At 47.8% G+C, this 14,859-nt stretch overlaps 1 protein-coding gene across 1 annotated transcript in view; it reads left to right on the forward strand.

Moving 5' to 3' along the window:
- LOC135898480 (cytochrome P450 4V2-like) overlaps positions 1 to 14,859 on the forward strand; it is a 50,680-nt gene that overhangs the window by 30,305 nt on the left and 5,516 nt on the right. Inside the window, exons 4-10 of the mRNA XM_065427412.1 lie at positions 4,215 to 4,411; positions 6,043 to 6,112; positions 7,043 to 7,169; positions 8,150 to 8,338; positions 8,963 to 9,136; positions 9,926 to 9,992; positions 12,275 to 12,454. Of these exons, the coding sequence (XP_065283484.1) occupies positions 4,215 to 4,411; positions 6,043 to 6,112; positions 7,043 to 7,169; positions 8,150 to 8,338; positions 8,963 to 9,136; positions 9,926 to 9,992; positions 12,275 to 12,454 (1,004 nt within the window). The remainder of the gene's footprint in view (positions 1 to 4,214; positions 4,412 to 6,042; positions 6,113 to 7,042; positions 7,170 to 8,149; positions 8,339 to 8,962; positions 9,137 to 9,925; positions 9,993 to 12,274; positions 12,455 to 14,859) is intronic.

The raw sequence follows: 14,859 nt of genomic DNA on the forward strand, positions 1-14,859 counted from the left end.
GTAACAGTTGCAGTAGCGAGCGTTGACTCCCTACCGCAGATAGCTATTGGCCTCGAGATCGAACAGAGTCGGCTCCTAGCGGCGAGGTGACGAAGCTCCCAAGTGTGGATGCCGGCGGCCCGTCGCGGCTCCAGCCGCAGTGTGTAGCGATCGTAGTTCGCGAAATCACGATGGATGTTGTCGAGGATGGTTTGTGCGATGGTTAGTAACCTCTCAACCTGTTATTCTTTCATTTTTGTTATGGAAATTCGTAAAGTAAATCGCTGTACGTTTTTAGTGTACTGATGCGAAAAGCATTTGCTTAACGCGACCACACCATGTGCGCTCGTCTCCTGTCAACGTGTTGTGAGGTTAACATGCGTTCTTTTTCCGTTTTACAGCACCCTTGCCTCTAAGCACAATTCTCAACCATGTTAGGGACGGTGTCAGGTGTCTCGTCGAAGGCGACCAAGTCGTTGCGGCGGCCCACATCATTGAGTGTAGTGCCGTCGCTTCCGCCTGCTGCTCTGGCGGTCCTGTGCACGTTATCGCATTCGTGCTGCAATCGTCCGCGCTTAGTAAAGACCCACACCGAGTCGACCTGAATTTGACCGACGAGACAAAAATAGCAGAATTGAACTGCACATGCCCTGCAGGGTAAAGTATTGCCTCAAGTTGTTCGGATGTAGTTGGTCGCGGCGCGTATCGCGATTTGTTTACATTACATCACACTAAGCTGACTCGCTGATTTGCGATGTGTTTACGTTATGCGATAAATTTAGAGAACTTAAGTTACTTTATCAATTTTTGTTTTTAGCCAGACCTACAAAATCACGAGTTAGTTTCAGAGTGTTACTACCATTGTAAAATGTTTTCGAGTCGCTTTATAACCAGTTGCAACCGTTGCACGAAGCTCAAATAAAGCATGCAACGTATAATTTATGTTGTATCATAATCATTAGATCCCTTTAATTACTTTCGCATGCAGGCACTTGAATTTGCAGTGGTGCTTGAATGCAGTGCATCGGGCTTCAATTCTTTCCGCCCCCCTATAAAAGACAGGAAAAAATATATCAATATGAGCAGTAGCAATAAATTCGCTCGCGCATGTTCGTTCATCGCTTAATGGACCATCCGCTGTTGGCTCGCGAAACGACACTGTTTAATCTGTACGAGATCATGCGTACACACTTGCCGTGTTTCGGTGCTCGTTTTTACACTTCTGAACACGGAGAACAGTTCCCGTGGCTGAGGAAAGACAACGAAAAACGTGACAACTAGTCACGCTCGGTGACGGTCGTTTAAACGGACTCGCAGCTGAGCGCGAACCTTGAATTCACTGTGCAGGCGGCGCATGAAGTTTATAGAATAAATTGCATGCGTGGACACGCGGTTAATTTACTTGCGGAAGTATATAAAAGCACAGGCAACTCATTACTGGCATCCCAGGCCACGCCGACACGAACTTTCGCGGACTGCAATGATCTTCACACGCACAGCAACCACACAGCAACTACGCATGCAGCAAACATTAATGCCCAGATTGCCGATTTGGATTCCCAAACGTGATATCATATTGGACTACTCGCCATCCTTTTTCGTCAACGAACGCTTGAACGCACCATCGTCGAAGTGCTTACTGCACACCATCGCATACTCGGAAGGGGCCTTGCCGTTCCGCAGCCTGACGAGCCATTCTCGGCGACGTGCCGCGTCAACGGGATAGTAGTGAAAGCTTATCCCTGGCTCTGAGCAATATGTGCTGCATTGCCGAACCAAACAGAATCTCACGATGGTAAATGAAGCGTTTTCTGCGGGCACGCAGCACAGAATCGCGAAATGAAAACAGTAGCTCCCTACACTTCCACACACCGCACGGGCGAGACATCCACACAAACGGGGCGACGGTGCTGCCACCTATAGGTCGATCTCGCGGCCAATAGCTCTTGCTAACGTATTCAGTGGAAGCTCGCAAACGCCGGTGGCCTAGAACGTTCCAGGCGTTATAGGGTTCGAAGTCTGTCTTAGGTATTTATGAAATTTGGGCTCTGACCGCCTTCATCTGGTGCGAAGCGACGGGAGCTCAGGTGCGTCGAATGCGACGTGTTTGCTGACAAGCGGGCAAGAATTGCGGGTATATTGGAGAGAACCGGTCGTTGAACCCAGCTGCTCCCTTACTGCAAGGCCTCCTGGGGTGACGCGAACAATCCGAGTAACGCAGCCCAAGCCGCGAAGCTGCGTGTACGTGCCGCGCTTGAAAACTGTGCGAGCCGCCTGGACGTTGCGTCGACTCTCTAGGCCACCAGTTAGGCGCCTACGCAGCATTTAAGTTGACCCTCATTGAGCGAAGCCTTATTTCCTGCTGGTGATATCCCTATGGCCATCATATCAATGTACCTGAACGTCACGCTTACACATGACAACCCGTCAGATAATCGATGAAGAATAAAAGGCGAGCAGCTTCGGGGTCTCTGCGGTGACCAAGCTCGGAAGAACGGGGCGAGAGAGTTGTCTTCGTAGAGGTCAACAAAACACATCCCAAATGCCTCAGCGTGCTTGATGTTTATTGCATGATGTAAACGTGGAAAAGTTGGCCCCCGAAGGACTCGCTATCTCACAGACGTAAACAAAGATACCTCAAGTTGCAAGGAAAGGGCGTAAAAGAAAAGAGGAAGAAAATAAGGACAAAGGAATGAAACGTCAAATAATTCAAGCGAGGCCTACCACGCAAGCTATAATATGGACGCTACAGCTAGCGTCACTCTAGTGAAATCATCTGAGTTTGCGTGACCTCTCACTTTTTCGTAAAATTTACCATCTCTGTCTTTTCCATAAAATGTATCACTTTAACCCTGTCCTACGTGACTCGCTTTTCTTACCATCCGTGTATAGTTCCCAACGCACTGACCAGCAATACAAAGTTGATGTGCCCCATCGCCGCAATAATTTCTAGTTTAATTCATTTGTTGTCGCCAAAAACTCCGACTGGAACCACATTCCCGCCCCCATTGCTTCAATCACAGATACAAATGCCTTCAAAGCTGCCATCAAGGGAATCGTTGTATAACCGTATTATCCCATTCCATTCTTGTTTTGTGTGTCTTACCCACTCCTCTCTGTAATGTATTGACCTTGAGAATAAATAAATAAATAAATAAATAAATAAATAAATAAATAAATAAATAATACGCTCAGTCAGAGCCGTAAGGTGTCAGATCACGCTTGCCGAAAATGAACGTTTAACGTTACGCGCAGCGCAGATTCAAGCACATTTGTACAATCAATACACGTCTAGCAGTGTCTGTGCTTGAAAAAAAAAAAAACAAAGCAACCTTGTGCACCACTCAGAATAAAAGCCCATCGCCAGAAGCAGTCACTGACAGTACACACTCAAAGAAAAATATTGGCAGGTACCCATTCTACACCTTATAGCGCATACGCGATGTGATAGCAGTACCAGAATCAGCACATCCACATAGTCAATTAGGCCGCCTTCATGATCCACACATGTTTGAAACCGAGGTAATACTGGTTTTCAACCACATTAAAACCCTTGTAAGATGAGCCCCGTGTAAGGCGAGCCCAGCCCACCCTGCAGTGGCGGTCGACCGGGTGGTTCTGTGAATTGCTTGCTTCGGGAACAAAGCTGGAAATTAAATATTTTGACGAAAACGGGGAGCATCTACAAAGCGCATATATAGACAGACGCCAAGTGGACTCTCCGTCGCGGCTTTATCTTTATTAGGAAAATTTTTATTATCTATTTATTTATTTATTTATTTATTTATTTTGTTGCATAACTTATACAGAAAAGAGTAGCCATGGTACTCTCTACCTCAATCTCTTCACTGCAACCCTTGTGTTACAGAACAGAACACACCATCTAGTTCGAGTTGATGATCACGCTGAAGCGAAGCCGGGTGGCAAAATTTGTGTCATTAGAACTTGCTTGTTTCTTCGGCGTTTCATCTACGCTCTTCTTTAACTGCTAAGAATATATGCTAACTCGCTAAGTACATATTTGACAAGTTAAAATGGTAAATTTTGTGAAAGTGGGAGAGCCAGTACATCTTTTTGGCACAGTTAAAGAATAGCATAGATGAAACGCCGAAGAAACAAGGACCACAAAAAAACGCGCTATCGCGACTACTACTGCGCAGAGCAGCAATTAAACCGGAACGGAACGCCTGTAACGAACGAACGCGTTCGCTTAAGTAACGCGCCGTTTGATGCAGCCCGAAGCGCAAGTGGCGGGCCCGTCGCAAACTGCTCACGCCGGCCTTCCACTTCAAGCTGCTGGACGACTTCGTGCCAGTCATGGTGGAGCACTCTCGCGCCTTCTCGAACCGCCTGCGCACGCTCTCGCAGCGGCAGCAGGCGCCGCTGGACGTGGTGCCGCTCGTGTCGTGCTGCACGCTGGACGTCGTCTGCGGTACGCGCACTCGTGCCTCGTTCTTTGCGATTTCGTTTTTTTTTTATGCGAAGCATATTACGAGAGCTCAACCCAGCTCCTCAGGCGCGGCGGTGTCGCCATGAAACCACGTGACACCGTGACGTCACGACAGAGGAGAAGTGGCTTTGGCTCAACTCTTGCAAGACGGGCTGGGTGGGAATCGAACCAGGGTCTCCGGAGTGTGGGATGGAGACGCTACCACTGAGCCACGAGTACGATGCTTCAAAGCGGTACAAAAGCGTCTCTAGTGAATGCGGTGTTGCCTTAGAAACGAGCTGTTTCTAAGGCGTGCGTCTCTTGCTCAGGCGCACATTTCGTTGCCGCGCCGAACGCTGCTTTGCTCGACGCTCACCGCGTCCAATGCGGGGCGCGTAGTCGCTGCCCTGTAGCCCATTTTCTTACACCCCTTGGCGGGTCGACGGGAACGCTGTCGCGTTCCACTCTTGAAGGCGAAGCAGTAATGCATGAGTTGTTTCTTCGTCTAGCCGAACCAAATATAGCCACGCAACAGCAGTTCACCAGGCTAAACAGTGGTTCAACAACTAAAATAAAGGCTAGTATGCTTCGCATCCTGGGCTTAACCTTACCTAAGCCACAGCCATTTTTTTTGTTACGTACGACTGTCCTTGCAGAATGCTGAAGTGTGCACGGTCCAAGGGTAGCTTCCATTATGTTAACCACGCAGTCCGCACACTGATGATGATCGCGTAGCGGCTGTTAATTTTTTGTCCTGCTGACACGTTGAGAAAGTGGACCACCTTGACAGATCTTAAGGCCACCTGAATATGTGAGCAAACGCCAATTTGTCGAGCTACAGCGCCGGCAATTCGTAGCTGTATAGGGTAGCACTGCTGTTCTATACAGCTTGCATGATCACCGCGCTTAGGGGTATATGTACGAAAATCACTATGAAGAGCCAGCGCCGGTGCTTTGGGAGGTGGTTATTTGTGGCACTATGTTACACTGTGTGTCTTGGACGGCGCTCCCCTTACAACCGTGCCGCACCAGTACGCTGAAGCCGACCGGTATTTCGAGCGCCACTTCTTCAAGTACAGTTCGGAACCCCTTGAAGCGTCTGCGACTACCTCTGGGAGCAAACGGTCAGGTGGAGCGTCTCCAACGACAGCGTCTGCGTAGTCGACCATAGGTGCAGCTTATCAAAGATAGCGCCTCAGAACGCTATAGCTGTCACGAGGAAAGACTGCATGAACGCTCTCCGTACCACCGTGCCACCTATCACCGGTACATCCGCATGTTGGTACAGTATTGGCGTACCACCACGCGGTTATCACCGCTGTGTTACATTCTACTATATTCTGGATCGGCCCACGAAAACGGTTAGACAGTCACAACAAATTGCGATTAGTTCCCAAAGAATGCTAAACGCATTAAAGCGTGCTACACTGACGTACTAGTACGTGCCAGCCAACCAAACAAAAGAGGAACGAACTTTTTAACAGTACATTGGTGTGAAAGATAAGCAAGCTCTAAAATTCCCAAATTGGCCTTGACGCCTTTGAGCAGAATTTAGCCACACCTGTGGAAGTGCATTTTGCGACACAGCAACCAAGGTGCATTTCATTTCAGCACGCGCCTTCTTTTATTTACAGAGACTGCCATGGGAGTTTCAGTGAACGCCCAGGAAGACAATGATTCTCCCTATGTGAAAGCAGTTAAAGTGTAAGTCAGTCACACCCGCCGTCTTTTTCTTTTTTTTTTTTGAACTGGCTCTATTCGAATAAATAGATCAGAGAGCCTATACAAACCGGATCTGAGATCTACTGCAGTCGAGTTTCGTTTCTTCTAATTGGTAAAATGTGAACAAGCGTGACCGACCTCATGTTATGGGCTATGGTATAAGTTGAGACTTCGGAGAAGAGTTTGCCATCAAGTTAAATAAATTCACTGTCAAATCAGGATTTCTTTAAAGGAGGCCGGCCCTTGTAACGGAGAGGGTAATATTTTTTGTGTTATTGTGTCATCGCTTCGTTCTCTATGATTGGTCACGACATCGATTGTTCCTGCTTTCAGTGCCTTAGTTACTACTGCAAGATTGATAGACTGCCAGGCGGGAATAGCCATTAGCCTAGAGTGTGTTGCGTGAAGCATCAGATACCTCAGAAGCATCCAAAGCACTCAGTCCTCATAAAGACGAGGTCCTCAATCGGTGCCTATACTTCTAGGGGTATTTTTTCAGAATTCCGTACACCCGGCACGCTTTTGAATATTGAAGCATTATATAAGCTGATTGATTGATTGATTGATTGATTGATTGATTGATTGATTGATTGATTGATTGATCATATCAAAGCAACGCATGGGCTATCTTCGCACATCAGCGTTCCTGTATCATTTGTTCACAACTCTTAGTGTTAGCAATTACTGCTGTAAGCTGGGAGAGTTGTTTGCTGGAACACGGTAATTACGCTAAATGGGCATGACAAGGAACATGGTGGACATAACGGGCGCTGGGCACCAACATATTTTATTTCGAAGGAATTACAAATGTAGAAAGGCTCAAACACGCACCATCACGTGACATCAACGCTCTTTGTCGGGTGCTCACTTTACGGCGAATGCGTCGCTAATACTTTCTCATCTTTCTCGCAGCGTGTCAGGATCGTTCTTGTCGCGCTTCGTCAGCCCCTGGAAGTGGGTCGACGCCTTCTTCTTCAGCAACCCTACGGGGTGGAATGTCAAACGAAACGTCGACTACCTGCACCGCTTCACCGAACGGGTATGCCTCCCTAAATGTAATTGCGGTCTCCGGTTACACCTAATTCGTTGTTTACTTACGTTGACACTGCTCAGAAACCGCACGTAAGACGCCGTTCTCCGATAATATTGCACGTACAGTGCTCAGCCGCCGAAACGCGATACTCGGACCGCATGTCAGCCAGCGCTTTCTTGCGCTACCGGAGAGCGCCGGGTGTCGCTGGGGAACTAAGTGCAGTCACAATGCGTCACACAGGCTCTCGACTTCATCGCATAATTATTCAGCTTGGTGGTGTGCCTACAGCGTTAAGCGGTGGCACAAAATGCGTTGGCAGCCACGCGCTCCGACTATCGCGTTTCAATCATTGAGCACTGTAGACACCGCTCTGACGGCGACTTTTGTTTCTGGTCTGGCCTGTCAGGCATACGTAGAGCGAAAGTTCCTTGGAACTTCATAAGTACACCCTTTTAATTTTTACGTCTTCTTGGCTACAATATGACAGAGTAGCTCGCAATTTCCTGTACTCCGTGAACGTGCAATTTGAGGCATTGTCTGATGCTCCGCTGACATGTGCTTTTCCCTGTTAAAGGGAACAGGCTCTCCAACTGCAATAGCCGGCTGTACCTATGTGCTAGTGCACCCCGCACAAGTGTCTCCAACCACAAGTCTGCTGCGCAGCCGGGCGCCTGCCGGAGGGAAAAGTTCGCACGTGCCCTGTGCCTTCGTGTCATATGTGTCATACGTTACATATGTGAGAGGATGACACTATATCAGCTAGTGAGGACAGTTCTTTATAATGTACAAATTTTTGAGTGTCGCGAAAGTGGTACAGAAGCCCACTTAAAGGTTCCGTTCCACGGTTCCGCGACAGCTATACTCTCGCGTGTGCAGTGACAATTGTTGTAGGTATACACAGCGTGACGTGCGTGCATCGCATTGAGAGGAATTTCCTGGGATCTTGTGATGTCAGCTTAGCGCGAGACCTACTCGTCCTCCTTTAGATCATCCAGTCCCGCAAGAGCGAGTACTTGGAAAACCCGCCGGTTATCGCGGCCTCGGAAGAGGAAGTGGGCCGGCCTTACGGCGGAAAACGGCTTGCCTTCCTCGATATCCTCCTCATGAGCCACCTGAGGGATCCGAGCTTCACCGAGGAAGGCATCCGCGAGGAGGTGGACACCTTCATGTTCGAGGTGAGATGGACAGTGCTCTCGATAGTGCGGCTTTTCCAGTCTCCGGTTGCCAGGAAGCGCAAAATAGGAGATTAAGAAGCGTCAGAGACGAAGTCAGTTGTTGCGAGAGGTACAGCGTGGAAAAGAGAAGGGGGTGAAAAGTACAGAAACAGAGGCACCAAAGGTTTCAATCTGAATAAAGTGGAAATGCAAGCGTATTCGGTGCAGGAGGAGGGGGAGGGGGTGGATCGCAGTTACAACCAATTGCCAATGGTGGTGTTAGAACGCGAAAATGCGCCCGCTGTGATCAACTGTGTACTTTTTGTATTTTACTTCCACTTAAATACAGTTTTCCTCTGAATGACGCGCAACCGATGAGGACGTGTATTCAAAAGCCGTTCGCGCCTAAGAGCGTTTCCTAAGTTCAGAGTTGGCCAATCGTTGAACAGATGAGTGGCGGCGAAGGCGCGCAAACCGAAGGCAAACTGTTTAGCGAGCGAAGAAATCCAGGAGTTCTGCTGGTGAAGGCTTATTTTGTATTGTCAATGCATTCATCCTCGACATTAAGTGAGCGCGGTATTGTTTTGGGTGAGATTTATACGTGGAAGAATCTACGTTGTTTCAAGCGCGCCTTTGCTGTCGCAGGGCCACGACACGACGGCGATGGGCATCTCGTTCACGCTGTACTTGCTGGGCTTGTATAAGGAGGCACAGGACAAAGTTTATCAGGAACTGGAGGCCATCTTCGGGGAGGACGTCGAACGTGCGGCGACCGTGGAGGACCTCAAGGAGATGCGTTACCTGGAGTGCGTCATCAAGGTACCGAAGCACTCGCCGTGGTTGCACTGCAGTGGTTATGCGTGCTTCTGGTTGCTCTGGAAATAAGTCGCGGGGGGGGGGGGGGGGGGGGGGGTCTCGGTAGCAGCAGCCAGATTGCAGTTGGGTCTAATGGAAATGCTGAGAGGCTATCACCATTCACTGGTCTGTTCGTGCTGCCACACAGAAAAAGTAGCGCTTAGCAAGTTAAAGATTGGGAACACTGCAGAGAGCGACATAAATTATACTACGTTTTTATCTAATTGCACGCTTAACAAAAAGGTTAAATCATCGTAATATGCTCAGATGGTTGGCCGACGTTCTGATAGGAAGGCCCACTTTCTCCAAAGCGGCCGCGTGATACTTTACGTGTTTTATGCGGTTAATGAAGGCGACTTCACGAGGTATTGCTTGTGCCATTGGCAGAAGAAACAAAGGGGAAAAAAGAAAGGGGAAAAAATAAAGGTTCTTTCGTTGCTTTGTACGTTTCCAACGCGACTATATATACACACATGTTATGACGCTTGTCTTTTGTGTTCAACGGGACATTCCCTCAGTATATTTTTTTTCTTTCGTTGCTTTGTATGTTGCCAACGCGAGTATATGTACACACATGTTATGACGCTTGTCTTTTGTGTTCAACGGGACATTCCCTCAGTATATTTTTTTCTTTCGTTGCTTTGTATGTTGCCAACGCGAGTATATGTACACACATGTTATGACGCTTGTCTTTTGTGTTTAACGGGACATTCCCTCAGTATATTTTTTCTTTCGTTTCTTCCACACTAACAGGAGAGCCATCGTTTATACCCACCTGTACCGGTGATGGCCAGGAACGCCGACGAAGACGCCGAAATCCGTAAGTTTCCTCGTGCAAGTCATGGCGGCTCCGCGCAGGCACTTCATGGTGCCGCGCAACACGGCACCATGACCTGTTGCGGGAACACGGTTGCTGGCACCAAATCTAGCAGGTAGCGTTTACCGATAAACAATGGGCCTCTTCGATTATCAGTCCCTGACAGTTCCGTACCGCTTGGGACTGCTCTCCCAGATTCGATTTTCTCGAACAGCTTCGGAAGCTCAGCCCACCAATACGAGGGCTGCCAGAATCGAGTTTTTCATGGACCGGAAGTCGCGGACTGTCCGCCAACATTTGGAGTTGTCAGTAAATTTTTGCTCGGGCAAGCGCTAGCAGCTAGCAGACGACGGCTGTCCTAAATAGATGCGCGTGGCGTTTGGCGCCATGTTGTGAAAGATTCCGTGTGCTTTTGCGTACTTCAGTGCGTTCCATACGGCAAATACGTATTGTGCACTCAGCTATCGCTTCTGTCACGTCGGTGATTTGTGTGCCATCATGCGTTTTTCACGAGCGGTCTAATTGCTGCAGCTTTAGCCTTCGTGTTTTTTAGCCGCCCAAATTGGAATGTCCACGCCGGGACCGGAGTCAGTGTACGATCGGAGTGAGCGTACCCCCCCCCCCCTCCCTTTCCCTGTTAGTGCGCAGTGATGTGTCTGCGTTTCCGAAAAAGCTCTCTTCAGAGGGACAGAGCAACCGACCTCCGGATTGGTGGGACCTGATGTCATCGGTCACCTGACGCCGGATTGGGGAAAGTGACTGAACAATGACCGTGAAGGACATTAAAGAAGCGATGGACGGCGGGAGTGATCGGCTGCTACAACTTCAGCATGAAATTTTACTTTGAATTTGCTCGTAAATACGTAAATATAAACGTGTTTGTAAAGCGTACTGGATATCGAGCCCAGCCCCACGTTCACTTACTCCTCCACGAGCAAAGTGAATTCCACATCTTCGGATAAAACCGAACATCCCAAAGACATCTCACTAGTCAAAACAGTGGGAATGAATAACGCTTTTAACTAAGCGTGCTGCCGCTGCAGTGACAGGGCAGCGATACAGCCATCGGTTTCGGAATTCACGCCATTAATTGATCTCGGTTGCCTGCAGAAAGCAACAGACGTGGTCGCTTATCACAGCGGCAAGTGGAATGAAGAAACCTAAATTGTCGCCGCATTGTGGCTTTCTCCTCTGTTGTTTTTTTTTTTGCACAATTAGACATTACACAAAATGGTTCCCCACGACATTACACAAAACCGCCCAAATAATAAGTAGAACTTGCTTTTGCATATCAACTTGTTCCTTATTTTTAATCTTGGAAGCGCGTATCACACGCAATATGCTTTAGGCAAGACTATTCACAAACCTGTTCAAACCTAAAGTATAACGTGCTATCGTGCTATCGCAAGCAAAAAAACTAACAGGGAAATTTTCAGCCCCTGCGTCATGCAGGAACTGCATCAATAAGGAGTTTTGGCTTATCCCTAACCTTCCCAGCGTTCACGGATTACCGGAGGCGTAAAAGGCAGTTGTAAAGCTGCAAGGTAACGACACCTTGTGACGCTCTGTCCAACTATCACGTGGGTGAACTTTTTTTGTTACGCGAGTGTTATCGTCAAATAAAATTTAAAGAGGGACTGATTGTTAACAAATATGTTGGCACCGGCTCTTTGCACCAGCACTTAATTAGAACACGGCGGGCTAATGCAACAATAGCTGTGTGTCCTCTTTGGTTGAAGTCTATGCCACAAGACGCCACTAATGCGTCTATACTCACGTAAAAGTCTCCGGTAACACGATATTCTGCAACAAGAACACACGTGCAGACAAGTTAAAACTCTCTTATTGAGAGTGTTAGCTTGCCCGTGAACATGTTATACTGTTTGCGAAATACCGGGTTACCGGAAAAGTGTACGGCAACAACAACGCTGTTAACGACACACTTCGCGACGCATAGTTTTAACAAAGGACACACAAAACTAACACCGCAGTAACCTAGCATATGCTACTCAAGTGGTGCTGCAAAGAAGTTTGAACAGACGTAATCGTTAATGTGCACTTATAATTTTCCTTCGACGAGAAAACTCATGCAGCACAGAAATGTTTCAAACGCATTGCAGTTGCACAAGTCTTCGCAAGATGTATCTGCCAGCTTTGCTACTTTTTCTACTGCCGTCGACGGTTTTCCGCGAACGGCATGCGGTTCACGGACAAGTTAAAAATCTTCAAATGTTGTCGCTGTGTCTGATCGTGCTTTCTGGTTATGTTCTTCCGATCGCTTTCAGTGGGCTACCGCATCCCTCGCGGCTGCACTTTGCTGACCGTCATGTACTCGCTGCACCGGGATCCGCGGTTCTTCCCAGAGCCAGAGGAGTTCCGTCCGGAGCGCTTCCTGCCCGAGAACTGCGTCGGTCGGCACGCGTACGCTTACGTGCCTTTCTCGGCTGGACCGCGCAACTGCATCGGTACGCACGTGTCGTGCGTGTAACTAATTTGCGTAGACCGAGTCGGAGTGTCGATTGTCCACAAGTGCACGCACTCTTTCGTTCGTTTGACCCCACGAAGCCCAACGTACCATATGTGATACAAGAGTCTGCTGAACTGCGCTGAATGATGCCTCATTAGAAGGAAATCGAAATGCGCTTCAGACAGGACGAAGTGAAGACGACAGACACAGCGCTGACTAACAACCAGTGTTTATTGCGCTTGAAAGGCAATAGGATCTGTCAGGCACGTACCCAGGGGGGGGCCCGGGGGGGCCCGGGCCCCCCCCCGAAATCAAGTGGCATACCCCCCCCCCCCCCCCGCCCCACCCACGCCACCACTCCTCACACATTTCTAAAGCGCCGCCAGATCAATGTTGAGACTTGGCAGCTGTTCATCGGTCAGCATTATGCTGCCTTTTTCACTCCTTTTACATGGTGGTAGTTATCGGCATCTCTTGTAATGTGAAGGACAGTTTTCTCGTAGATTCCGCACCCGCGCGATTAACTCGATATGCGTTCAGTTGTCACCATCTATTCAACCATCACGCGCAAAGCTGTTGCTTTTGTTAGTTCAACCTTCTTTGTTTAGGCTGACCCTGGGACCAGGAGAGGGATGCGGCTGTTACTCAGCTGGTCTGTACTCTCATGGAAAGAGTTGCGGCCGGAGAAAACGCCAATTGCGTTTAACTTATCCCTTTGCTTCATTGTTTCCTTGAGTTACGGCTCGCCGCGACGCTGGCAGATGCCCGGAACCATATACACGTGATATGGGTAAGATAAGGTGGGAAATAAAATAATGTGAAAGAGCGTCCATCATGAAACCCTGCAATAACCCTTAAACCCATAAGCAAGATGACTGTCGCCCGTTACCTCGTCTGTTTTTCCTTAATTGTATAGCACTTTTCGTGAAAAATTGGAAACCGGAAACAAAAATCGCAAGGAGTTGAGAAACTAAGCGATCTACTAAGGGAGAGAGCCAAGGTAACAATCAAGCTCCAAGCAAAAGCGAATAATAAAAAAGTTAACCCTTGTTTATGTGAATATTTATGGACCAACATCTTTTTATTTAAAAAGGAAGTAGAGAAAAGGCCGCCGGAAGTGGAGAACAATTACTTGTTTTGAATGACGCTTCTACAGTTATCGTTCGAACTGCCTCACGTAGCCACTTCTCTGCTGTGCTAATGTGGGTGTTTTTCTAACCTTTCGCAGTGAGCGCAGTACGTCTAGAATCGCAGAGTCCCGCGCTCTACGCGGTTGTATGGGACTGGCGGCCGCACAGCGTTACGCAATTCGCGGAGCTGTCAAAACTGATCAACAAGGCGAAAATAACTGATATTCGAAACTATAACATGAGAAAGACTGAAGAAGCCGTAAAAAATGAACGCAGCCTGAAATCAGTAAAAAAGAAACCTGGCATAGGACAAACCATGAAGTATGCACTAAAAGATAAGAAGGATAATATCATCAGCAATCTCGAAGATATGGTAAAAGCAGCGGAAAAATTCTAAGCTGACCTGTATACAGTACCCAGTGGAGTACTCAGAGGAGTACCCAGAGGATTCACTTAAAAACAATAATGAACAGGATACAGAAACTCTCCTATAACTAGCGATGAGGTCAGAAGGGCCCTGCAAGACATGAAACGATGAAGAGCGTCAGTATAAGGTGGAATAACAGTCGATTTAATCAAAGATGGAAGAGACATAATACTTGGAAAACTGGCGGCTCTTTATACGAAATGTCTATCGACTGCAAGGGTCCCAAAAAAACTGGAAGAATGCAGACATTATACTAATCCACAAAAAAAGGAGACGTTAAGGAATTGAACAAGTATGGGACCATTACCTTGCTCCCAGTATTATATAAAATATTTACCAAAATAATCTGCAATAGAATAAGGTTAACACTGGAATTAGTGAACCAAGGGAACAGGCTGGCTTCAGGAAGAGATACCTTACAATGGATCACATCCAAGTCATCAACCAGGTTATCGCGAAATCTGCAGAGTACAATAAGCCTCTCTATGTGGCTTATGTAGATTACGAAAGGCATTTGATTCAGTAGAGATACCAGCAATCGTAGAGCCACTACTTAATCAAGGAGTACAGAACGCTTACGTAAAAAGCTTGGAAAATATTGTTACTTGCGTGAGGTATTTCTTTGTTTGAACGAGGCGTGTAGGCGCCATCACTCCAGAAAAGAGGAGGAAGAACGAACTGGGCTCGCGCTGTGAATCTAACCGGTCAGCGCTGCAACCGTTGTTGTAAATATAATCTGTAAATAGTTTCTCGTCTTACTGACTCGTCTTTCGCTTTACAATATCTACGAGGTTCTACAGCTACCCTAGTTCTACACAAGAAAAGCAGGGAGATACTTATAGAGAA

This window comes from Dermacentor albipictus, chromosome 2 (genome assembly GCF_038994185.2).
Source record: "Dermacentor albipictus isolate Rhodes 1998 colony chromosome 2, USDA_Dalb.pri_finalv2, whole genome shotgun sequence".
Lineage (NCBI taxonomy): Eukaryota > Metazoa > Arthropoda > Arachnida > Ixodida > Ixodidae > Dermacentor > Dermacentor albipictus.